The sequence below is a fragment of the Lepidochelys kempii genome, chromosome 6, assembly GCF_965140265.1.
Source record: "Lepidochelys kempii isolate rLepKem1 chromosome 6, rLepKem1.hap2, whole genome shotgun sequence".
NCBI classification, from domain to species: Eukaryota; Metazoa; Chordata; order Testudines; family Cheloniidae; genus Lepidochelys; species Lepidochelys kempii.
The window spans coordinates 109644758-109671316 of NC_133261.1; the positions used below are offsets into that span (position 1 = coordinate 109644758).

At 54.4% G+C, this 26559-nt stretch overlaps 1 protein-coding gene across 4 annotated transcripts in view; it reads left to right on the forward strand.

Moving 5' to 3' along the window:
* Window positions 1-226: 226 nt before the first annotated feature.
* HHIPL1 (HHIP like 1) overlaps window positions 227-26559 on the forward strand; it is a 39659-nt gene continuing 13326 nt past the window's right edge. The window contains exons 1-7 of one of the 4 annotated variants that reach the window (XM_073349623.1): window positions 227-732; window positions 13284-13930; window positions 17750-17893; window positions 19357-19685; window positions 22045-22171; window positions 22744-22889; window positions 25873-25954. In XM_073349623.1, the coding sequence (XP_073205724.1) occupies window positions 424-732; window positions 13284-13930; window positions 17750-17893; window positions 19357-19685; window positions 22045-22171; window positions 22744-22889; window positions 25873-25954 (1784 nt within the window). In that variant the 5' untranslated portion in view covers window positions 227-423. The remainder of the gene's footprint in view (window positions 733-13283; window positions 13931-17749; window positions 17894-19356; window positions 19686-22044; window positions 22172-22743; window positions 22890-25872; window positions 25955-26559) is intronic. The other 3 variants (XM_073349622.1, XM_073349620.1, XM_073349621.1) reach the window with 3 other exon arrangements.

Here is a 26559-nt window from a genome sequence, read left to right on the forward strand (position 1 = left end):
GGCTGGGGGGTGAAATGCTCACAGCCCTGAGCTATGTGGAGCTGCCCCCCCGGGAGCCGCAGCCCATATTTCTTTGCGAAAATTGCTTCTTCTACGTGCGCTTCCTTCCCTGCAGCTGCTCTTGGCTCTGCCCAGAGCCGGGGCGGCGCTTCAGCCTGACGCCGGGGCCCCCGGCCCTAGGGCACCGTTAGCAGGAGAGAGCGGGACCGGCCAGCTCCCGCCCCAGCCGCCGGCGCATCGCCTCTGCCGGCCCGCTGGGTTCCGGCGCAGCCAGGCTGCCCCGAGCGCCGGAGGGGTGGGAGCGGCCGGGCGACGTGCAGCCAAAGGGGCGGCCCGGGGGATTGCATAACCCGAGCCCGCCCTGGCGGGGCGAGGGAGCGGGCGGGGGCCAGGCTGCCGCCCGCACTGAGCCCAACGCCCAGCATGGCACATGGCAGGGCGGCGCCGGGTCCCGGGGGGGCCGGGCCGGAGCCGGGGCCGCGGCCCCCGCTCCTGGCGCTGCTGCTGCTGGCCGGGCTAGGCCAGGTGCGACCCCACCCGCAGTGCCTGGACTTCAAGCCGCCCTTCAGGCCGCCGCAGCCGCTCGACTTCTGCGTGCAGTACTCGGACTTCGGCTGCTGCGACGTGGAGCAGGACCGGGCGCTGATGAAGCGGTACTACAGCCTGAGCGGCCGCCTGGCCCAGACTGACTACGCCGCCTGCGCCAGCCACCTGCAGGACCTGCTCTGCCAGGTGACCCCGCGCCCCCGGCTCCCCTTCCCTTCCCGCGGCGCCCGCTCGGCCCGGTGACCCCGCGCCCCCGGCTCCCCTTCCCTTCCCGCGGCGCCCGCTCGGCCCGGTGACCCCGCGCCCCCGGCTCCCCTTCCCGCGGCGCCCGCTCGGCCCGGTGACCCCGCGCCCCCGGCTCCCCTTCCCGCGGCGCCCGCTCGGCCCGGTGACCCCGCGCCCCCGGCTCCTCTCCCCTTCCCGCGGCGCCCGCTCGGCCCGGTGACCCCGCGCCCCCGGCTCCTCTCCCCTTCCCGCGGCGCCCGCTCGGCCCGGTGACCCCGCGCCCCCGGCTCCTCTCCCCTTCCCGCAGCGCCCGCTCGGCCCGGTGACCCCGCGCCCCCGGCTCCACTTCCCACAGCGCCCGCTCGGCCCGGTGACCCCGCGCCCCCGGCTCCTCTCCCCTTCCCGCGGCGCCCGCTCGGCCCGGTGACCCCGCGCCCCCGGCTCCCCTTCCCTTCCCACAGCGCCCGCTCGGCCCGGTGACACCGCGCCCCCTGCTCCCCTTCCCTTCCCACAGCGCCCGCTCGGCCCGGTGACACCGCGCCCCCGGCTCCTCTCCCCTTCCCGCAGCACCCGCTCGGCCCGGTGACCCCGCGCCCCCGGCTCCCCTTCCCGCAGCACCCGCTCGGCCCGGTGACCCCGCGCCCCCGGCTCCCCTTCCCTTCCCGCAGCACCCGCTCGGCCCGGTGACACCGTGCCCCTGGCTCCTCTCCCCTTCCCGCAGCACCCGCTCGGCCCGGTGACCCCGCGCCCCCGGCTCCCCTTCCCGCAGCACCCGCTCGGCCCGGTGGCCCCGCGCCCCCGGCTCCCCTTCCCTTCCCACAGCGCCCGCTCGGCCCAGTGGCCCCGCGCCCCCGGCTCCCCTTCCCTTCCCTTCCCACAGCGCCCGCTCGGCCCGGTGACACCGCGCCCCCGGCTCCTCTCCCCTTCCCGCAGCACCCGCTCGGCCCGGTGACCCCGCGCCCCCGGCTCCCCTTCCCGCAGCGCCCGCTCTGCCCGGTGACCCCGCGCCCCCGGCTCCTCTCCCCTTCCCGCAGCGCCCGCTCGGCCCGGTGACCCCGCGCCCCCGGCTCCCCTTCCCGCAGCGCCCGCTCGGCCCGGTGACCCCGCGCCCCCGGCTCCCCTTCCCGCAGCGCCCGCTCGGCCCGGTGACCCCGCGCCCCCGGCTCCTCTCCCCTTCCCGCGGCGCCCGCTCGGCCCGGTGACCCCGCGCCCCCGGCTCCCCTTCCCGCAGCACCCGCTCGGCCCGGTGACCCCGCGCCCCCGGCTCCCCTTCCCGCAGCACCCGCTCGGCCCGGTGACCCCGCGCCCCCGGCTCCCCTTCCCGCAGCACCCGCTCGGCCCGGTGACCCCGCCCCCCCGGCTCCCCTTCCCGCAGCACCCGCTCGGCCCGGTGACCCCGCGCCCCCGGCTCCCCTTCCCTTCCCACAGCGCCCGCTCGGCCCGGTGACACCGCGCCCCCTGCTCCCCTTCCCGCACCGCCCGCTCTGCCCGGTGACCCCGCGCCCCCTGCTCCCCTTCCGTTCCCGCAACGCCCGCTCGGCCCGGTGACCCCGCGCCCCCGGCTCGTCTCCCCTTCCCGCGGCGCCCGCTCTGCCCGGTGAGCCCGCGCCCCCTGCTCCCCTTCCCTTCCCGCGGCGCCCGCTCGGCCCGGTGACACCGCACCCCCGGCTCCTCTCCCCTTCCCGCAGCACCCGCTCGGCCCGGTGACCCCGCGCCCCCGGCTCCCCTTCCCGCAGCACCCGCTCGGCCCGGTGACCCCGCGCCCCCGGCTCCCCTTCCCGCAGCACCCGCTCGGCCCGGAGACCCCGCGCCCCCGGCTCCCCTTCCCGCAGCACCCGCTCGGCCCGGTGACCCCGCGCCCCCGGCTCCCCTTCCCTTCCCACAGCGCCCGCTCGGCCCGGTGACCCCGCGCCCCCGGCTCCTCTCCCCTTCCCGCGGCGCCCGCTCGGCCCGGTGACCCCGCGCCCCCGGCTCCCCTTCCCGCAGCGCCCGCTCGGCCCGGTGACCCCGCGCCCCCGGCTCCCCTTCCCTTCCCACAGCGCCCGCTCGGCCCGGTGACACCGCGCCCCCTGCTCCCCTTCCCGCACCGCCCGCTCTGCCCGGTGACCCCGCGCCCCCTGCTCCCCTTCCCTTCCCGCAACGCCCGCTCGGCCCGGTGACCCCGCGCCCCCGGCTCGTCTCCCCTTCCCGCGGCGCCCGCTCTGCCCGGTGAGCCCGCGCCCCCGGCTCCCCTTCCCGCAGCACCCGCTCGGCCCGGTGACCCCGCGCCCCCGGCTCCCCTTCCCGCAGCACCCGCTCGGCCCGGTGACCCCGCGCCCCCGGCTCCCCTTCCCGCAGCACCCGCTCGGCCCGGAGACCCCGCGCCCCCGGCTCCCCTTCCCGCAGCACCCGCTCGGCCCGGTGACCCCGCGCCCCCGGCTCCCCTTCCCTTCCCACAGCGCCCGCTCGGCCCGGTGACCCCGCGCCCCCGGCTCCTCTCCCCTTCCCGCGGCGCCCGCTCGGCCCGGTGACCCCGCGCCCCCCGGCTCCCCTTCCCGCAGCGCCCGCTCGGCCCGGTGACCCCGCGCCCCCGGCTCCCCTCCCCTTCCCGCGGCGCCCGCTCTGCCCGGTGACCCCGCGCCCCCTGCTCCCCTTCCCGCGGCGCCCGCTCTGCCCGGTGACCCCGCGCCCCCTGCTCCCCTTCCCGCAGCGCCCGCTCGGCCCGGTGACACCGCGCCCGCGGCGCCCGCCCGGCCCGGTGACCCCGCGCCCCCTGCTCCCCTTCCCGCAGCGCCCGCTCGGCCCGGTGACCCCGCGCCCCCGGCTCCCCTCCCCTTCCCGCGGCGCCCGCTCGGCCCGGTGACCCCGCGCCCCCGGCTCCCCTTCCCGCGGCGCCCGCTCGGCCCGGTGACCCCGCGCCCCCGGCTCCCCTTCCTGCAGCGCCCGCTCGGCCCGGTGACCCCGCACCCCCGGCTCCCCTTCCCGCAGCGCCCGCTCGGCCCGATGACCCCGCGCCCCCGGCTCCCCTTCCCACAGCGCCCGCTCGGCCCGGTGACCCCGCGCCCTCGGCTCCTCTCCCCTTCCCGCGGCGCCCGCTCGGCCCGGTGACCCCGCGCCCCCGGCTCCTCTCCCCTTCCCGCGGCGCCCGCTCGGCCCGGTGACCCCGCGCCCCCTGCTCCCCTTCCCGCAGCGCCCGCTCGGCCCGGTGACCCCGCGCCCCCGGCTCCCCTTCCCACAGCGCCCGCTCGGCCCGGTGACCCCGCGCCCCCGGCTCCTCTCCCCTTCCCGCGGCGCCCGCTCGGCCCGGTGACCCCTCGCCCCCGGCTCCCCTTCCCGCAGCGCCCGCTCGGCCCGGTGACCCCGCGCCCCCGGCTCCCCTTCCCGCGGCGCCCGCTCGGCCCGGTGACCCCGCGCCCCCGGCTCCCCTTCCCGCGGCGCCCGCTCGGCCCGGTGACCCCGCGCCCCCGGCTCCCCTTCCCGCGGCGCCCGCTCGGCCCGGTGACCCCGCGCCCCCGGCTCCTCTCCCCTTCCCGCGGCGCCCGCTCGGCCCGGTGACCCCGCGCCCCCGGCTCCTCTCCCCTTCCCGCGGCGCCCGCTCGGCCCGGTGACCCCGCGCCCCCGGCTCCTCTCCCCTTCCCGCAGCGCCCGCTCGGCCCGGTGACCCCGCGCCCCCGGCTCCCCTTCCCACAGCGCCCGCTCGGCCCGGTGACCCCGCGCCCCCGGCTCCCCTTCCCTTCCCACAGCGCCCGCTCGGCCCGGTGACACCGCGCCCCCTGCTCCCCTTCCCTTCCCACAGCGCCCGCTCGGCCCGGTGACACCGCGCCCCCGGCTCCTCTCCCCTTCCCGCAGCACCCGCTCGGCCCGGTGACCCCGCGCCCCCGGCTCCCCTTCCCGCAGCACCCGCTCGGCCCGGTGACCCCGCGCCCCCGGCTCCCCTTCCCTTCCCGCAGCACCCGCTCGGCCCGGTGACACCGCGCCCCTGGCTCCTCTCCCCTTCCCGCAGCACCCGCTCGGCCCGGTGACCCCGCGCCCCCGGCTCCCCTTCCCGCAGCACCCGCTCGGCCCGGTGACCCCGCGCCCCCGGCTCCCCTTCCCTTCCCACAGCGCCCGCTCGGCCCAGTGGCCCCGCGCCCCCGGCTCCCCTTCCCTTCCCTTCCCACAGCGCCCGCTCGGCCCGGTGACACCGCGCCCCCGGCTCCTCTCCCCTTCCCGCAGCACCCGCTCGGCCCGGTGACCCCGCGCCCCCGGCTCCCCTTCCCGCAGCACCCGCTCGGCCCGGTGACCCCGCGCCCCCGGCTCCCCTTCCCTTCCCACAGCGCCCGCTCGGCCCAGTGGCCCCGCGCCCCCGGCTCCCCTTCCCTTCCCTTCCCACAGCGCCCGCTCGGCCCGGTGACACCGCGCCCCCGACTCCTCTCCCCTTCCCGTAGCACCCGCTCGGCCCGGTGACCCCGCGCCCCCGGCTCCCCTTCCCGCAGCACCCGCTCGGCCCGGTGACCCCGCGCCCCCGGCTCCCCTTCCCTTCCCACAGCGCCCGCTCGGCCCAGTGACCCCGCGCCCCCGGCTCCCCTTCCCTTCCCACAGCGCCCGCTCGGCCCGGTGACCCCGCGCCCCCGGCTCCCCTTCCCTTCCCGCAGCGCCCGCTCGGCCCGGTGACACCGCGCCCCCGGCTCCCCTTCCCGCACCGCCCGCTCTGCCCGGTGACCCCACGCCCCCTGCTCCCCTTCCCGCAGCGCCCGCTCTGCCCGGTGACCCCGCGCCCCCGGCTCCTCTCCCCTTCCCGCAGCGCCCGCTCGGCCCGGTGACCCCGCGCCCCCGGCTCCCGTTCCCGCAGCGCCCGCTCTGCCCGGTGACCCCGCGCCCCCGGCTCCCCTTCCCTTCCCACAGCGCCCGCTCGGCCCGGTGACACCGCGCCCCCGGCTCCTCTCCCCTTCCCGCAGCACCCGCTCGGCCCGGTGACCCCGCGCCCCCGGCTCCCCTTCCCGCAGCACCCGCTCGGCCCGGTGACCCCGCGCCCCCGGCTCCCCTTCCCGCAGCACCCGCTCGGCCCGGTGACCCCGCGCCCCCGGCTCCCCTTCCCTTCCCGCAGCACCCGCTCGGCCCAGTGACACCGCGCCCCCGGCTCCTCTCCCCTTCCCGCAGCACCCGCTCGGCCCGGTGACCCCGCGCCCCCGGCTCCCCTTCCCGCAGCACCCGCTCGGCCCGGTGACCCCGCGCCCCCGGCTCCCCTTCCCTTCCCTCAGCGCCCGCTCGGCCCAGTGGCCCCGCGCCCCCGGCTCCCCTTCCCTTCCCTTCCCACAGCGCCCGCTCGGCCCGGTGACACCGCGCCCCCGGCTCCTCTCCCCTTCCCGCAGCACCCGCTCGGCCCGGTGACCCCGCGCCCCCGGCTCCCCTTCCCGCAGCACCCGCTCGGCCCGGTGACCCCGCGCCCCCGGCTCCCCTTCCCGCAGCACCCGCTCGGCCCGGTGACCCCGCGCCCCCGGCTCCCCTTCCCTTCCCACAGCGCCCGCTCGGCCCGGTGGCCCCGCGCCCCCGGCTCCCCTTCCCTTCCCACAGCGCCCGCTCGGCCCGGTGACCCCGCGCCCCCGGCTCCCCTTTCCTTCCCGCAGCGCCCGCTCGGCCCGGTGACACCGCGCCCCCGGCTCCCCTTCCCGCAGCACCCGCTCGGTCTGGTGACCCCGCGCCCCCGGCTCCCCTTCCCGCAGCGCCCGCTCTGCCCGGTGACCCCGCGCCCCCGGCTCCCCTTCCCTTCCCGCGGTGCCCGCTCTGCCCGGTGACCCCGCGCCCCCGGCTCCCCTTCCCGCACCGCCCGCTCTGCCCGGTGACCCCGCGCCCCCGGCTCCCCTTCCCGCACCGCCCGCTCTGCCCGGTGACCCCACGCCCCCTGCTCCCCTTCCCTTCCCGCGGCGCCCGCTCGGCCCGGTGACCCCGCGCCCCCGGCTCCCCTTCCCGCAGCGCCCGCTCGGCCCGGTGACCCCGCGCCCCCGGCTCCCCTTCCCGCGGCGCCCGCTCAGCCCGGTGACCCCGCGCCCCCGGCTCCTCTCCCCTTCCCGCGGCGCCCGCTCGGCCCAGTGACCCCGCGCCCCCGGCTCCTCTCCCCTTCCCGCAGCGCCGGCTCCGCCCGGTGACCCCGCGCCCCCGGCTCCTCTCCCCTTCCCGCAGCGCCGGCTCCGCCCGGTGACCCCGCGCCCCCGGCTCCTCTCCCCTTCCCGCAGCGCCCGCTCGGCCCGGTGACCCCGCGCCCCCGACTCTCCTTCCCGCAGCGCCCGCTCTGCCCGGTGACCCCGCGCCCCCTGCTCCCCTTCCCTTCCCGCGGCGCCCGCTCTGCCCGGTGACCCCGCGCCCCCGGCTCCCCTTCCCGCAGCGCCCGCTCTGCCCGGTGACCCCACGCCCCCTGCTCCCCTTCCCTTCCCGCGGCGCCCGCTCGGCCCGGTGACCCCGCGCCCCCGGCTCCCCTTCCCGCAGCGCCCGCTCGGCCCGGTGACCCCGCGCCCCCGGCTCCCCTTCCCGCGGCGCCCGCTCAGCCCGGTGACCCCGCGCCCCCGGCTCCTCTCCCCTTCCCGCGGCGCCCGCTCAGCCCGGTCACCCCGCGCCCCCGGCTCCTCTCCCCTTCCCGCAGCGCCCGCTCGGCCCGGTGACCCCGCGCCCCCTGCTCCCCTTCCCTTCCCGCGGCGCCCGCTCGGCCCGGTGACACCGCGCCCCCTGCTCCACTTCCCTTCCCACAGCGCCCGCTCGGCCCGGTGACACCGCGCCCCCGGCTCCTCTCCCCTTCCCGCAGCACCTGCTCGGCCCGGTGACCCCGCGCCCCCGGCTCCCCTTCCCGCAGCACCCGCTCTGCCCGGTGACCCCGCGCCCCTTGCTCCCCTTCCCTTCCCGCGGCGCCCGCTCGGCCCGGTGACCCCGCGCCCCCGGCTCCCCTTCCCGCAGCGCCCGCTCGGCCCGGTGACCCCGCGCCCCCAGCTCCCCTTCCCGCAACGCCCGTTCAGCCCGGTGACCCCGCGCCCCCGGCTCCTCTCCCCTTCCCGCGGCGCCGGCTCCGCCCGGTGACCCCACACCCCCGGCTCCCCTCCCCTTCCCACAGCGCCCGTTCGGCCTGGTGACCCCGCACCCCCGGCTCCCTTTCCGCTTCCCGCAGCGCCCGCTCGGCCCGGTGACCCCGCGCCCCCGGCTCCTCTCCCCTTCCCGCAGCGCCCGCTCGGCCCGGTGACCCCGCACCCCCGGCTCCCTTTCCGCTTCCCGCAGCGCCCGCTCGGCCCGGTGACCCCGCGCCCCCGGCTCCTCTCCCCTTTCCGCAGCGCCCGCTCGGCCCAGTGACCCCGCGCCCCCGGCTCCCCTCCCCTTCCCGCAGCGCCCGCTCGGCCCGGTGACACCGCGCCCTCTGCTCCCCTTCCCGCAGCGCCCGCTCGGCCCGGTGACACCGCGCCCTCTGCTCCCCTTCCCGCAGCGCCCGCTCGGCCCGGTGACACCGCGCCCTCTGCTCCCCTTCCCGCAGCGCCCGCTCGGCCCGGTGACACCGCGCCCTCTGGTGTCCCTCCCCTTCCCGCAGCGCCCGCTCGGCCCGGTGACACCGCGCCCTCTGGTGTCCCTCCCCTTCCCGCAGCGCCCGCTCGGCCCGGTGACACCGCGCCCTCTGGTGTCCCTCCCCTTCCCGCAGCGCCCGCTCGGCCCGGTGACACCGCACCCCCTGCTCCTCCTCCCCTTCCCGCGGCGCCCGCCCGGCCCGGTGACCCCGCGCCCCCGGTTCCCCTCCCCTTCCTGCAGCGCCCGCTCGGCCCGGTGACCCCGCGCCCCCTGCTCCTCTTCCCGCAGCACCCGCTCTGCCCGGTGACCCCGCGCCCCCTGCTCCTCTTCCCGCAGCACCCGCTCTGCCCGGTGACCCCGCGCCCCCTGCTCCTCTTCCCGCAGCACCCGCTCTGCCCGGTGACCCCGCGCCCCCTGCTCCTCTTCCCTTCCCGCGGCGCCCGCTCGGCCCGGTGACCCCGCGCCCCCGGCTCCCTTTCCGCTTCCCGCGGCGCCCGCTCGGCCCGGTGACCCCGCGCCCCCGGCTCCCTTTCCGCTTCCCGCGGCGCCCGCTCGGCCCGGTGACCCCAAGCCCCCAGCTCCCCTCCCCTTTCCGCAGCGCCCGCTCGGCCCGGTGACACCGCACCCCCTGCTCCCCTTCCCGCAGCGCCCGCTCGGCCCGGTGACACCGCGCCCTCTGCTCCCCTTCCCGCAGCGCCCGCTCAGCCCAGTGACACCGCGCCCCCTGGTGTCCCTCCCCTTCCCGCAGCGCCCGCTCGGCCAGGTGACACCGCTCCCCCTGCTCCTCCCTCCCTTCCCGCGGTGCCCACTCTGCCCGATGACACCGCGCCTCCTGCTCCCCTCCCCTTCCCGCAGCGCCCGCTCCGCCCGGTGACACCAGGCCCCCTGCTCCCTTTCCGCTTCCCCTTCCCGCAGGGCCCGCTCGGCCTGGAGACACTGCACCCCCTGCTTCCTCTTCCCTTCCCGCAGCGCCCACTTGGCCAGGTGACACTGCACCCCCTGCTACCCGTCCCCTTCCTAACCGAGGCAGTGGGAGCTGTGATCAGCCGAACCTGTGGATGCTGCAGGTAAACAAATGGTCCCGGCCCACCAGCGGATTTCCCTGACAGGCTGCGTTCCAAAGTTTGCCAATCCCTGCTTTATGCTGTTCAAAAGCTTTCCATCACAGGTGAAATTTTCAAGGGACCAGTTAAGGCTGCTTTAGTGCTGCAAAGCAGCAAGGAAGGGGCTGAGGACAAACTATATAAAGTGAAAATAATTACATGTATGGGTACAGCCTGCTGAAAACTTTTGTAAAGAGATGGAGGGCAAAGGCTTTGATTCCCATTAAACTACAACCTCCTAAATAAGTATATAATTTTTAAAAGTAAGAGTATTGTGCTTCCTAGGTTGAAATTGATAAGAAATATCAAAGTTTAAGTGGAAAGTAGAACACTTTTCTCAAAACTTGCATCAGAACTGCCAGACTGATACCACAGGTAAATCATTGCTGGATCTGAGTACCAAATCCTGATTCTAATTGTTGCAATTAATGTCAATCCTTAGGTAAATATTTTTTGTAACTCTGTAAGTTAGCTGCCTAAATAACTGAGACATATCCAGCCAGCTACTTAAATTAGTGACAGTGTTTCTTTCAATTCTTATCATGGTATTGGCCTGCCCAGTCTTGTCCACTAGCTTCCATGTGCTCTGGATCAAGACCTAGAAGAGTTCAATTAAAAGCATTAATAAAACAGTGTAGCTTGTAATTTGTAGAAGAGAATGTAGATCTGCTGGTCATGCTGTGCCATGAATTCAGTGCAAAGTCAGTCAACGTTATAACTAACTGAACACAACAAATAAAGTAGCATTAGGGGTTGGATGCACCACTTGATTCACAAGCAAAGAATTTCAAGATCAGGCGTCTTGTGTTTCGGATTCAGAATCAGAAGGTCTCCCAACTTTGAGCATTTTAGTAGTGGAAAATACTACAGAAACATGGTTCAGTGCAGAATCTGGCTGGTCGTTAATCTTTTGTACATCACTTCCAATGGGATGTTACTGTGTGTATACAAATGGCACCACAGATGTGTTATGACTTGCATATAAGGTTATCCACAATATCTTCTGTTATTAACACTGACTTAAGACTAAGGCGTGGTCTACGCTGTGGGTGGGGAATCAATCTAAGTTACGCAACTTCAGCGAAATGAATAATGTAGCTGAAGTTGACATACTTAGATCTGTGGTAAGTCAACGGCTTACGCTCCCCCGTCGACTCCACCTGTGCTTCTCGCCCTGGTGGCGTACCAGAGTCAACAAGAGAGTGCTCAGCGGTCGATTTATCGCATCTTCGATCCCCACTGGATCGATTGCCGCCCATCGATCGAGCAGGTCATATAGACAAGCCCTAAGGATCAAACACAGTAACAAAGGAATTAGGCATTCATGCTTCTATGCCATTTTTATCTCCTGTATTGAAACCAAAATATTGGTGTCTGGTGCATATGGAGTGTAAGATACCCTGTCAGAGAACCATATGTACTACAGCATTTAACATGAGTCTGTTTTCTTCTCCATACGCGTGTGAAACTCCATTGATGTCAATGTGAGCTATGCATGTGTGGCCAGTATGAATGCTATAATAGTTTTAAGTTGGAATTCTCTTGCTGTTTTGTATTAAGGTTTGACTTTTAAGACCAAATTTTCAATCATGGCCACAACAAATGCACTAGGAAATATGCCATCTTATCTGCTATGCCTTGCACACTTTTACATTTGCATAAGTGAATTGGTGTGCAGTTAATCTGTGGATGCACTTTTGGTGTTTTGTCTCATTGAATCTCCTTTTTTTCACATTAACTGCTGTTCATTTGAAGGGCAATCAGCATAATAACCTTCATTTTGCAATGAATAGGTTGACATAATAAGAAATCTTATTATACACTAACCAGATCTGTTACATAGTCCCTTGCTTTATTATGGGAGATGCCAGAACTATTATAAAAATGAAATATTGTGTGTAGTACAATTGTGTATATTTACCAGCTAATTTAAATATAGGTATCTTGGATGTTTTTTCTTTTCATCATTGACTAATGACCTAATCTGTATGTTGTTTTTTTTAAATTAAGCCCATTTTGCTTAGGAGACGTGTGGCCCTATAATTAAAGCACAGATTTATTCAAGAGAGTTGGTTTCTTTTCCCAGCTATACCACAGACTGGCTTAGTGATATGTGATAAATCATTCTTCCTCTCTTTTTCTCAATTTACTTATCTATCACTTGTAATTAAAAATCCTTACCAACTGAGGCTTATTGCATTGTTATAGAGCACTTTAATATCTTTGGCTGGAAGGTGCATCAGAAGTGGAAAGTAATATATTATTACTTGACAAGAAAAAACACCTGAAAACCAAGAGAATTGGGTGTTTTGGTCAGTTTGTAAGAGACAAGTAATTTTCTGGATTTAAGTGACTTCTTATGTCAAGAAAATGTGCTCATGATAGATAACCCTTATATGAATTTGATTCAGTTCTTAAGCAGGGCATCTTCATAAACTGTTGTTTATCTGTGTTGCAGTAGCTACCAAAGGGCCCAATCTGGACTGGAACCCTTTCATGATAGGCACTGTAACATCTCAGAGCTGGGGCCCTACCAAATTCATGGTCCATTTTGGTCAATTTTGCAGTCATAGGATTTTAAAAATCATAAATTTCATGATTTCAACTATTTAAATCTGAAATTTCACCGTGTTGTAATTGCAAGGGTCCTGACCCAAAAAGGAGTTGGGAGGGGCCAGGTTATTGCAGGGGGATTGTGGTACTGCTACCCTTACTTCTGCGCTGTTGCTGGCAGCAGTGCTACTGTCAGAGCTGGGCAGCTGGAGCGCGGCAGCTGCTGGCCGGGAGCCCAGCTCTGAAGGCAGAGCTGCTGCCTGCAGAGCTGGGCCTTCGGTCAACAGGCACCATTCTCCAGCTGCCCAGCTCAGAAGGCAGCAGCGCAGAACTAAGGGTGGCATGGTATGGTATTGCCACCCTTACTTCTGCACTGCTGCTGGTGGGGTGCTGCCTTCAGAGCTTGGATCCTGGCCAACAGTCGCCGCTCTCTGGCCGCCCAGCTCTGAAGGCAGCGCAGAAGTAAGCGTGGTAATACTGCAACCCCCCTAAAATAACCTGGCGTTGCCCCTGCAACTCCCTTTTGGGTCAGGAGCCCCAGTGAAATCTGTATAGATTAGGGTAAAAGCACACAAAAGACCAGATTTCACGGGGGGAGAGCAGATTTCACAGACCGTAGTTTTTTTTTCATGGCTGTGAATTTGGTACAGCCCTACTCATAGCATGAATAGTCTCTATACCCTAAGAGTTTACAATCTAGTTTAATGGTCTCAAGATGCATTTGCACTCGCTAGTCAGGTAGTTGGGTATTCAGATGTAGTTTGTGCTCACAGACCTGTGGCCCTCACTCTATGTAGCTGTTACAGCAGTGCCTGCCTTTGTCCGCAGAAGAAGAATGGAAGCTATAGAAAGCGATGGCTCAGTTGCTGCTTCTTTCAATGTGGAAATTTTGGGACCTGATTCTTCTGTGTTGGTCCAGTTTTATAGTTACAGGTGTGACTCCAAGATTTCAATGCAGTTGCTCCAGCATTACACTGGAGTAGAGTGATGGTGACTCTCTATCTTTGGACAATAGAGCCTGTAACACAAAACTTCACTTTTCCTCTGTTAGGACGTTGGCGTGATATACACTAAGCATATCCATGAGCCTGGGTCCAGTTTTTTTGTGTTGTCACTCAGGCTTGAATACCTGAATCCACATTTGAGAACTCTCATTGAAACCTGGCTCCCACCATCTGTACTTGAGGTTATTACCTTGATTGTTGGGATGAATCGTTTTCAAAGGTCTGAGATCTTTACGTATGTAAATATATTTGCACAGTGAGTCACATGCATGTTGTGATAAAATGACGTTACATATTTTGGTGAAATTTTTTCGGCCACATTTTGAAGTGACTGAGGTTTCCGCTCTTTCCGTAGGAATGCTCCCCCTATGCTGCTCACTTGTATGATGCTGAGGATCCTTCCACTCCCTTGCGGACAGTGGCAGGACTTTGCCAAGAATACTGTGAGCAGGTGTGGCAAAAATGCAGGTCCATGTTTCGCTATCTCTCTATGGACAAAGAATTATTGGCCCTGGAAAACAATATGGCAAAGTTCTGCCACTATTTGTCACTTGATGATGTGGACTATTGTTTCCCTCGCCTGCTGGTAAATCAGAATCTTAATCAAAACCTTGGGTTCATGACTGCCAATTCAGAGGGCTGTCTCCAGTTGTGCCTAGTAGAGGTAGCTAATGGTCTGCGGAATCCTGTTGCTATGGTGCATGCACATGATGGAACTCACAGATTTTTCATTGCCGAACAAGTCGGTTTAGTTTGGACCTACCTCCCAGATCGGTCAAGGCTGGAAAAGCCATTTCTGAACATCAGCGAAGCCGTACTTACCTCACCTTGGGAAGGAGACGAGAGAGGTTTTCTAGGTATTGTCTTCCATCCTAAATTCAAATTTAATGGTAAAGTGTATGTCTACTATTCAGTTGAAGTTCATTTTGAAGAGAGAATCCGAATAAGTGAGTTCAGAATTTCTCCTGATGACATGAATACTTTGGACCATAGTTCTGAAAGGTATTGTATGCACATTTATCTGTCAAAATTATTTAAGATTTCAAAGAAAATTTCATGCATTTTTAAAGGCCTGCTAACACAATAAACAAGATTTATTTGGCTTAATATTGCTCTTTCATTCTAATTTTATATGAAGTAAGTCCTAGTCTCTTTATGCTGTAACTTTAAAGGGGAAAAAGGACATCAATTTATAACTGAGATTTTATTTTAATGTACAAAGATCAGAAAATTCAAAACCCTTTCCCCAAGAGTAATTGTAGCTGCTTCTTTTTGCACAGGTATGTATTAAGGTATAAAAGATACATGTTCCATGTAGATGAATTACAATTGCCCTGGAAAAAAAATTGAATTTCCTAACCATTGAACATCTAAAGATAGAACTATAATGTTGCATAAAGTTTTTTGCATTTAATTTCCTTGGTTTGACGGCTGCGTAAGAAAGAAAAAGGAGCAAGAGAAACCTTGACCACACATTCAAGTTCTGCACTGTGTGAGTCAAATTCATCCCTACTGGAATGTCACTGAAGTCAATATAAATCAAGTCAGCGATGTTACACCAAAGATTAATTTGGCCCAATATGCTTAGCTGAGTGATGTTGCATTCCTGTGGTGTTGTGCATTCAAATAAATATGTATCTTTTGGAATGAAATAAATACAGTTGCATTTATTTGAATTTGCCGTGCTCTTCCTATAATCACACTGTTACGAGCACATTTTGGGCTCATCAGCTCAGCACATTTAAAGTTATTAGAAAATAATATTTTAATTCATCAGTCTTAAAGCAGAAACTCTGAAAACCACCTTACTTGCCACTTCATATGCTGATCTAGCACACACTTCTTTTCCTTCCCTCCCCACAGTCTCACACACATTGATATGAAAGGGCTTTCTTCTGTGCTATTGCCCTCATAGACAGCCTCTCTATAGCTCTGTTTTGACTGCATCTGTTTTATCTGTCTCTTTTAAAATGTCCTCCTAAAATCTACCTGTTCTCTCTTCTCAGTGCCTTTCAGTATCTCCTTCAACTACCCTGAAGTGTCATATAATTCCACAGCTATAGTATCTGTTATTATTTATTACTCTTATAGGCACAAAATTCAGAGAAAGGATGGTTCAGGGGTACTAGTTTAGGGCTTGGGAGACCTCATTTCAAGTCCCAACTCTGCCACTGACTTCCTGTGTGACCTTGGACAGGTCACTTAGCCTCTCTGTGCCTCAGTTCCCTATCTGTAAAATGGGAATTAATACCACATTTCTACTTCACAGGGTGTTGTGAGGATAAATTAATTAAATATTCTGAGGAGCCCAGATACTATGGTAATGAGGGACCCTATAAATACCTTAGGTAGATAGAAATGTGTAATAATTGTGCAACATCTTGAGATACATTTGTATGAGACACTATATAAGATAACTTTTTAATTACTGTATATGCCAAACCAAAATATGCACAGTAAATTAGGAAATGTCTGAAGTGCATTCAGTATTATTTTAAAATAATACATTTTGCATGTAATAATCTTCTGCATTTTAAAAGTTTGCATTATAGTGAATTGGAGCATCCTATTCTTCTAAAACAAGGCATCATTGAAGGCAGTGTAAGGTTTTGGTTTCATAAATGTTGGTGTTTCATTGCTTAATATACGGAATTAAGGCATAGGCCAAACACATTAACTGCACTATTTTTAAGCACAGCTATATTTTTCTTATTAAAAATGTTTTATGGCTTCTGAGTTAGCTAATCTGATTCTGCTGTTGCTCTGCACCTACAGTGCAAAGGTAATTGAAGTTTTGCATGTAGGACAAAGGAGGACTGGTTTATAAAGTTTATAATCTGGAGTAGGACCTCAAAATGACAGTTTTATGAGATCACTGAATATTACTAATTTTATTATCTTTATGCTAGCACCCACAATGTGTTAGGTACTTTCCAAACACTCAAGAATGAGTGATCCTTGCTCCAAAGAAGTCACAGTCTAGTGACAGGCAGAGGCTCAGGGAAGAGGAACGACAGTTTATATATGTCAACTTAGTTCCCTGTAGGCAGAATGGCAGAAGTGAGTCTTTAAAAGAAATTTAGATGTGGACAGGAGAAGAGCCTTGAGAAATGGATCAGGGGCCTAACCCTGCAAATGTTCATTCTCGTGCTGTCCTGTTGAATGAAGATCCATCAGGCTCTAAGTTTATAACCTCTTCCGTCGCTACTACAATGTTCATTACAAAAATAGATTCATGCTGCAACCTGAAAAAAGCAAACCCTGGTCCTGCTGTCCTTACTTTGGCAAGGCTTCCATTGACTTCACTGAGAATATTGTCCAGAGATGGATAGTCAGGCCTGTAACCCTGTGTGGGGTTCCATTAGCATTAAGAGTGAGAATGTATCTATTCTGTTTGCCTTCAGGTTTACTAGTTTGTCTTGCTGTACTGCAGAATCCCTTTGCTTTGGGAGGAGCTGAACAGAAAGAAGGTTTCTATTACTTACAGTATCCTTCTTCACTTTTACGCTTGGGTAGTGTTTTGATGTGGTCTTGAACAGCTACTCCATTCTAGAGGTGATGAAGTTTAGTGATGGATGAACTGATCCCTACATGGCTAGTTTATCTGTTTACAATGCGCTTTAGGATCTTTCAGAAGGAGAGGGGACAACATTAATGCAAGATACTGCGATTTGTTATTATCTGATCAATTATTTTTACAGATATTAGAGAGAGACTGTCAACTTGAAATATAGTGGGTTTTTTAAAATAAGAAAATAAAATACATTTCAAGTGTTACACTTGCCCCTGAATCCCACTGCCAAAATGTGTACTTTTTTGATCATGTTTTCCTATATTTAACTGTTTGCTATACTTAAAGTGATGCCAAATGCACAAAGTAAACCAGCTGAAAAAAGATTTCTTTCCTCAAATTTCTTTCAGTTAACAATAATGTTAGGTGTTGCTTTGAACAATAATCAGAATACTTGTCTTGACACAGTATGAATATGTTTTAAGGATATCCCTTTAAAAATCATTTAAGTTTGTGGTTCGGTAATGTACAGATTCCAGGAGCAAGTGAAATATGCATCTGTAATTCTTCTTAATAATTTGTGCCTCAAGCCTTGAGCTTTGTTGTTGTTATTATTTAATATTTGTAAAGCAGTAGCTCAGAAAGCCCCAATCAGAATTGTAGCCACATTGTGCCGGGCACTGTGCAAATGCACAGGTAGAACTCGGTCCTGGACCTTATAGTTTACAGTCTGACTGGAAACGAGAAGCAACAACTGTGTATGACAAACAAAAGGTACAAAGAGGGGGAGGATAGGGATAACAAAAAAAAAATTACTGCATATGCTAAACCAAAATATGCACAGTAAATTATGAAATGTGTGAAGTGCAAACAATATTATTTTAAAAGAATACATTTTGCGTGTAATAATCATAAACATGGTTACATAGGTTCCTTACTGCACAATGTGATGGTTCCATATCATTGAAAATTTTGTGGATTTATCTAAAATAATAAAATCAATGTGTCTGCCCTGTTGCACCATTTGGGATTCCAGATGACTAGTGCACAATATTATATGGCTCAAAAAATAATGTGTCTGAAATCAAAAGCTGGCCCACTGCATGTAGCGTGTTAAAGAAAAATCTCTGATTTCTCTAGAGCAAGGACAAAGCAAAATTCTATAACCAGGGCGTGGAGGAAGATTTGTATTTTTCCTGGTCCTCATACAATTTCATGTCTCAAATGCTGTACTTAGGCTATTGTGCTACTGTGCCTTTTGCTTATAAGTTACCCAATATTGATAATGCTTCATTCCTGGTTTTGATCAGGATAATTCTGGAGGTAGAAGAGCCAGCTTCCAATCACAATGGAGGAGAGCTGCTCTTTGGAGATGATGGTTATCTTTACATATTTACTGGGGATGGAGGCATGGCTGGCGATCCTTTTGGGACGTTTGGAAATGCTCAAAACAAGTATGAGCCTCTAAGTGTGTGTGTGCAACTTTGTGTGTGGGGGTGGGTTGGGGAGGGGGGTTAAGTAGAAAAGATAAGCCAAGGGGAGAGGAACTGTTTTTCTAGTTATGTTTATTGTTTCCTTAAATGTGTGATTCCAGTTTCCTCAACAGGCATTAAAGCAGTATTCTCGCCTTTTTAAGGTAAAAATAACTGGAATTATAGAAAATTCCTTTGGTTCTAATTTCATGCCATAATGTAATAAAACCTAGATATGTTGACACCAAGTCCTGTGGCTTATCTATTAGACCATGTTTCCATTAAACCAAAATGTCTTCATTTAAAAATAAATAATTCAAAACGGAGCTCTTCCCTAATCTAGATTATGCCATTTTGCAGTGTGGAACAAACACCCAAAATACTTACATTTGGAAATTAGCTGCTGACAATGCACCACATTTAATTTTCATTACACATTCAGTATGTTGCATAGATGCCATAATGAACCAAGTGCTGTCATAAATCTTGTTACTATAGAGGAAGCTTTGTTACTGCAACCCTTTCTTTGCATATTAAGCGTTGTTATGATGCTAATTTACATTGCAACAGTAACTAATGTGTTTTTTAAAGAACTATGAAAATCTGAAACACGAACTCAATTTTTAGCCACAATATCCTGAACTGAGCCCAGTTTTCTAGGATCTAGATGGGGGCTATAGAGCTTTTCACTTCCAAGACACCAGTTTAAATCTGCCAAGTTGGTAGTCCCAAAAAGTACTTACTATACGAAGGCTGTTCAGTGGCCCATGCAAAATGAGATAGATGATCTTGGTCCGGTTGCTTAAGTAAAACTATCCAGATAACAAAAAGCTCCCCACAACTGGCACCCTTGTTGGCAGCAAAGAGGCCAGTGTCTGACTGGGCAAGGAAACTGCCCTCACCCTGGAGGTGATCCCATTAATCCTCACTGCTGGATCTTGGTGAGGAAGTTTGCACTGCTGCTGCCACCTATTCGGGGGATAAATAGAGGGCTTCTGCCCATCTGTCATTTTTCATGAACAATAAATTCACTTAGGCTGCAGTCCTGCAAACGCTAACCTGCCAACTTAACTTTTCTCCCATTCTCCCATAGCAGTCTCACTGAGGTCTATAGATCTTCTCGGATGCTTAAAGTGAAATGTGTAAATGTTTGCAGAATCAGGCCCTTAATTTTTTACTTAAATCAGTTTTTCTTTTGTCTGTAAGATTAAATCCTGCCCTCATTAAAGCCCTTGGCAAAGCTCTGGCTTACTTTAAACTGCGTAGGTTGGCTCCCATAAACTTTAACTACGTGAATATTTGATGCACTGAAAGACTTTTATGTTTTCTGAAATAGAAATTATGAAATCTTAGACTGCATTTTTTAAAAAAATACTTATCTTTGGTTAAGAATATGTGTTTAAGAGAGTGCTGTCTTTTCTCCTCTCTCTTTTGAACAAATACAGATCAACATTGCTAGGCAAAGTGTTACGGATCAATGTGGACAATAATGACCATGGGCCTCTTTATAGAATCCCTCCAGACAACCCATTTGTTAGTGAGCCAAAAGCTCGACCTGAAGTCTATGCATACGGAGTGAGAAATATGTGGCGCTGCTCTTTCGATCGGGGCGAACCCTATACAAAGGAAGGGAAAGGGCGACTTTTCTGCGGAGATGTAGGACAGAATAAATTTGAAGAAGTTAACATTATAGAGAGAGGAAAAAATTATGGCTGGAGAGCAAGGGAAGGATTCAGCTGTTATGATAAGAAACTATGCGCCAATTCCTCACTAGGTAATTATACACTCTAAATAAATGACCTTGATATTGGGTGGTGCCTGGACTTCCATTATTGACTTCTGCTTTCACAGGTTGATTGTGCAGTTGCTAACATATATTTTTGGGTTTAAACTTGGCATATGCATCCTGGGAGCAAACTGACTTGGGAAGTTACATTAAAAACTCTTGCCATTTTTGAGTTACGAGAAAAATGAACTGAACTTTAATGCCCTGGCTATTCCACTTCGTAACCAAATATGGTGCTAATTATACCAAACTGTGCCAAGTTTTCATGGTGGTTCTGTGAATTGGATAAATATGCACGAGGGACAATTTTCATTTTTGCTACATAAACTACACTAATATGCAAGTGTGTGGAAGTCAGAGCTATTGGCTTTATCCAACACCTTGCCCCTGAGATAAATCAGTAAAATGTTACTATCTCCATAACTTGTAAATGGTTTAGCTTCATAAATAGATTCTTCAAACTATTATTCCCCTACATGGATTGGTTACTCTGCCGGCTTTTAAAAGGCTACTCTGTTGTGCAGTGTGATTATTTATTTTTTAATCCCAAAAGGAAAACACTCTTAACTTTTTATTTTTAACACTTTGGCTCAGTACACATGCTGTCTGCTACAGTTTGGTCAACATAGTAAATCTCAGGGCCCACCAGGCCATAAATGTGTCTGAATTTTGGGCCACAGCTTCAGTGGGAGTAAATTGGCATCGCTTCACTGCAGCCAATGGAGTGACACCACTTTACACCAGCCAAGCATTTGGCCCGTTTTGTTTTTATGTTGTTCAGTGCCTTACTTTTTTCTTTTTGCCATGTAAACATCATCTTCCTATGAATTTAAATATAAGGGAATTGGTACATAGGAAAGGACATTAAGAGCTATAAAATGTGGGTTAATGGCTTGGAAGGCATGTGGCACATTTTAAGTCTGAATTCTCTTCCTTCTGCCACTGAAAAAGTAGCCTTTTAAGTGTCCTTTTAATGCCTTTCTGTGTGTCAGTTACTTAAGCTACGTTAATGGGAAGCTCTTTATCAGTGACACCGTGGGTTCAGAACAGTTTCTGATGCTTTCATAGATTCTTTAAAATAAAACAAGTTTTCAGAAGTAACTACTTTAGATGGGAAGCTATGCTGTATAATTTTTATATAGCCATCTGCCCTGACCCTTACAATACATGAATGCGCCATGAAGTTAAGGGGAGTGGGAAGGGCTTGGCAGCTTTCAGGATCTGGTCTGGTATTTATGTTGTGTAAACTGCTTTCTTTATGGAAACAGCTCAATAAGTTTCTTGTCCTCAACAAGGGATTTCCCACCTGGCTTTCCTCATCCACACTACCCTCATCTTCCCAAGGCAGAGAGTTACATTTGTTGACAGAAGAGGGCTGCCTAGGATTCCCTTCAGATCTCCTCAGTGCCCATTCTAGCTCAGCTCCAGTGGTCACTTCAGAGAGATGAGGCTCTAGTGCAGCAGGTTGAGTATCAAGCTGCCATTCAAGGCTCTCCTGGAGCCAATCGCCAGTCACGGGAGTACTCGCTGAGAGACGCAGGAGAGTGCTGAGCCCTTTGGATGCCCAGCAAATAAGTGTGGGGAAAACAGGATGGGGAGAGAAATATGTTTCCCTTCTCCAATTTCCTATTCTCCAATTGCTGTGTGGGAGAAGAGGGATAGAGAGGAGAAATGCATGCCTTCTTGCCCCCATATACATATGCCCTCTGTCCCTATATTCAGGAGTTTGGGAGGAGAGAGGGAGGGGAGTGAGGAAACTTTTAAGATGGAGCCCTAGAGAGTCACAATATGACACTCTACCCTGGTGATGTTTTGTGGTGATTTCATGAATATTTTGCATTAAATATGGCAACACTGTCACGATGTCTCACCACAATTATTTTGTGGCTCTTCAAGGGTAAGTTCCTCTACTTCAGAGTGACATGCGAGATTCCCTCTGACAGGGTTGTGAACATACAGTTTCTTTCATGCTTGTAGCCCTGTTCTAGAGGGGAGAGACCAGGCTCAGGAATACAGCTAGGCATCTCCCATGACAGCATGCGGCTAATCACAGAGCCTTTAGGTCCACCATTAAATTATTTTGTACACTTAATTACTGGGTCAGTTTCTTGGTAAGGAGCCCCTAGTTATCACAGCCATTTGGGAGAAGAGACCTGAAAGGCCAAAGTATAATAAAAATAAATTTGACTCCATTCAGTAGTTGGTTTAGCACAGAACAAGAATCTGGATGGGAATTTGATAGTACACATCGCTGACTAGTAACCATCTATAATTTTATTATCGATAGAACAGCTATTCTGTATCATACTTAAAACAAGGAAAGACACAATATCTTCTCCCCCTACAGATGATGTGCTTCCAATTTATGCTTATCCACACAAAATGGGGAAATCTGTTATAGGAGGCTATGTCTATCGAGGTTGTGAGTCTCCAAACCTGAATGGACTGTACATATTTGGTGATTTTATGAGTGGGTAAGTCCAGTCGCTCAGCAAGCATTACCCCCAGCTGAAATCTTCCATTTTTGCTCCATACGCCTGCAAATGCTTCTGCAGTGTAACCATCGCTGACTTACTGCTCTTTGCTTGGTTTATTCTGAGTGCAAACCCTTACTGCATATTACAGATGACTCACATAACATGTTTTTATGTAATCGTTATTCCATGTTATTGTGAAGGTATATGATTATCACACCAGCAGTAGATATTGCTGATTCACTTGGTGTCAGTACATGTGAACGGATGTGGCTTTGACATTGATTTAAAACCATAAAAGGAGAGTAAATGACCATTCTGTATTTTGGTGCATCTTTAATGCTTTGCACTATCCAGCCACAGGATGTGCCTAACTCCCATTGAAACGAATGTATCTTAATGTTTCTGGTCGTATTAAATGTTCATCCCCTTTCATTTCTGTTGAATCTAATGTGAGTGGAGAGCACACATCCGTCACAGGATTGGGCACTCTTTTAATTATCCCATTTGGTACTACTAGATTAAAAGTATCTGTCCCAGTTGCCTGTTGAAAATTATTTTTTGTCTTGCAGACGTTTAATGTCATTGAAAGAGAAAGATTTTACTGGAGAATGGCAGTACACTGAAATTTGCATGGGAACAGGACAAACGTGTGTGTTCCCTGGGCTTATCAATAATTATTATCAGTACATCATCTCTTTTGCTGAAGATGAGGCAGGTAATCATATAGTATTACACTGAACAGTGTGGTTGTATTTTATCTTCAGAGCAAAACACCTTGGAATGAGAATACTTTTTTAGGTTAAGAAGCACGCATTCTGGAGAGTAGCTCAGGTAAGATCCAGAGTGTGCCCAAACATTAAAAAATTGGACTCCCGAGTTCTCACAGCTACTAAAAACAAGCAATTATAATGTTCTCTTCCTTAAGTGGCCAGTGTCTCATGCAATGATGAGCCCATTAGCAGTTTTGGAGTGGGTTGCTTGCCATTTTATTTATTTATTTTTACTGTGGATCCATTTGCATTACCGTCTGCCCCATTGCCATTTGGAGGGGAGCGAATGCCTGGGGACAAATACGTTAAAACATCACTTAGCGGGAACCTTAATCTTCAATTTGAAAAAGCCATAGGAAATATATGGGGGGTACATCTACACTGCAATAAAAGAACCACAGCATGGTTTGGGGCTGGCCAGGGTCAGCTGATTCAGACTCATAAGGCTTGGGCAGCAGGGCTAAAAAATGAAGTGTAGATGTTTGGCCTTAGGCTGGAGCCTGGGCTCTGAAATCCCATGAGGGGAAAAGTTCTCAGAGCCTGGGCTCAAGACCAAGCCTGAATGTCTACAGTGCTGTTTTTAGCCCCACAGCCCGAATTCTGTGAGCGCGAATCAATTAACCCAGGCTCTGAGGTTCAATGCCAGAGTTTTTTTTATTGCAGTGTAGATGCAACTGGGTGGCCACAAGGTTGACAGTAAAAATGAAAGGAGTCTGGTATTTGTTACAACAAGCTTATGCTTTTGGCTCATTAAGATCTGGACTGGACACTATTAATGACTGACAGAAAATTAGACACAATGAGCGGTGACAGTGAAACCTGCTCGTACTGGCCTTGAATATTGTAAATCTCCTTTCAGAGTGAAACAGAATGGAAATTGTACACTGTTTTAGTATCTTGCAATGTGTGAATTGCAAACAATTGTATATTTCCTTTTAGGTTCATATTCTGGCAAAACTTCCGTTGATGTCAATGAGAGTTTTGCTTAGGTAGTAGGTAAAGTATTTGGCCTTGGTTTTAAATAATATTATTTGTGACGAGGCTTCAGGATAAGCTACTGGCTCTGTATGTTACAAGAGTGAGCTCTTATGATATGAAACTGGGGTGAGGGAGAAGAGGATCTGAAGGGAAAACTTGACATTGGTCAAGTGTTAGTACATTCATGTTGTTAATTATGTGAGACTGAAGTAAGGATAAGCACACTGTACAATTCATAGCAGTAGACGCATTAGAGTCACTCCACAAATGTTTAGCATGGTTGCTAAGCAGTAGCATGCACCACATTGAAATTTAGAAGTTTGTGCTCTTAGACGTAATGTAAGTCTGTTGGCTTCTGATCACAATGACTCCTGCCACAGTCCCTGAGGTATGGTTTTATAACGCTTTGTTGTTCCTGGACAGTTGAGCGGGCAATGTTTGGTATTAATGCAGGCTGAATGCAATTGAATAACTGAATTTACAATGTTTTCCCTTTTTTTATATTTAAAAATAAAACCCTTTATTGACATAATTAGCCTATCCCCTGCCTAGGCTTCAGAGCCAGCGCTCCAACCCAAACCACAACATCTACACTGCTGTTTTTAGCACCACAGTGCGAACCCAAGTCTGTAGACTCAGGCTCTGAGACTCACTGCCGGGGTTTTTAAAACACAATACTGATGCCCCCATGAGGTGCAAAGTGGATGTAAAATCCTACCATTCTGTAGCTTTTTACACTTACACTGCACTGGAATAAGTGACTGTACAAGGTGCAATGGAGTATCAGGTTTGTAATCTGTTAACAGGTTTAGTTCTTCCTATGTATTCATTTCAGTATAATGGAAAGAAAAGGTACCACTAAAATAATATATTCCTCTACTGAGTTCAGGGTATAATCTTCTCTTGGGCCCTTTTGCTGTCCGGAGATGTTTGTTTATGACTTTACCAGTCAATTATTTGAGTGGGCCTTCCCTTACTAAAATGCTTGTTTTCAGGATTACTACTCTGACGGGTGGGAAGCAGCTCCTGTGCAATGGCAAACCACAAATCTTTTTGGTATACTTGTGATATTTGCATAAAATTCCCAAATCAGCTCTCTGCAGGGAGGTGGTGCTACTGTATAGGTGGTTATGTTCTGCATGCATAAAAGTCAGGTTATGTGCTTGGGTCCATTCCTTTACACAGTTAACCTCATTAGTAGGGCAGTGACTATTTTCAGGTTAAATGTCTGGAAAAATTATTGATGAGTCATGGCAAAATTTGATTAAAATCCAGGGGCAAATCTTGAGGCTCCTTATGCAGTTGGGAGTTTACCCAAGCAAAATTAGAGTAAAGACCTCAGGATTTTGCACACAAGGTTTCTCTTTGATATCCTTGATTCCCACCCACACCCATGATTTCTTTGATCTCAACTCTCCTGCTGCTGCTTCTCCTCCTCCTCTTCACTGCATACATAGGGGATGCCTTAGGGGGTCTGGCAGGTCAAGGCTTCTCCCAACCAGCAGGTCTGTGCCTGTTTCTCTCTCCCCTTCTCTCTGCACTTTTGGGATGGGGAACCCAGAGAATATCCTCAGCAGCAGGCCTGAAGCCAGACACTGTGAGGCAGGGTTGAGGAACCCAAAGGATAGCCTTTCCAGTAGGCAGGCTGGTGAATGAAGAGTGTGGTGGGAGGAGAGAGGTGTGTGTGAAGGAAATCAGTGAGTTTTGACATAAAATTCTCTCTGGCAGGTAGAGCTGTGTGAATAATCTCTAACTAATTTATTTGATCAAATTTGTCCTCATAAAAATCTATTTTCTCCAATTATGTTAATATTTTCACAGAATAATTCTTGGTACATAGCCCATTCTCTGTCTGTCTATTGTATTTTATATTCAGTCTTTTCAAGTGGATGCATAGGTTGCATGACAGGTTTCTCTTCCCAGACAGTAATTCTTATTTGTTTTTCTAAGGAGAACTTTACTTCATGTCTACTGGAGTACCAAGTGCCACCGCTCCCAATGGAGTAGTTTACAAAATAGTAGACACCTCACGGTGAGAAATGCTCTTGTTACAAAACCTACATTTTGGTTCTGTGGACCTGGATTCAAATGTGATTGATGGTTATTGCTGAAATAAATTGCCCTTGTTTCACCTTGGCTCCTTGTTAAAGAGTAAACCAGTGTAAACAGGAACTGGCTTCATATTGGAGAGTTCTGAGTAAGCTTCCTAGGATGCTCTAGGTTTCCACAGAGTTGGAGTCTGCATTGGTGGGTGATCCATGGATTTGCTTTGAAGGGGGGTTGTATATCTTAGCTGGCTGTGAGGGTTATTCAGTGGCAGCTTGAAAAGCCGGCAGCTGGTTTTGTGGCACTCAAGTCTCTCAGAGGCTGCTGTATTAGAGGACAGTGGAGCCTCATGACTTCTGCCCAAACTGATGCTGCCTTTGTCAAGGTGGTTGATATGTTCCTGACAGGCCCATCTGCTCCCTTCTGCACAAAGCCCACCTCCACAGAGCACCTTCTGCAGCTGGCCAACATCTTCTTCAGGGGAGGTGTGAGGTCCATGTCCACAGAGAGGCCTCTCTATGTGAATTAAAGGGCGCAGCCTGGCCTGATATTAGCACCACCACTTTCTATAACTAAAACAGGAAAAATAAA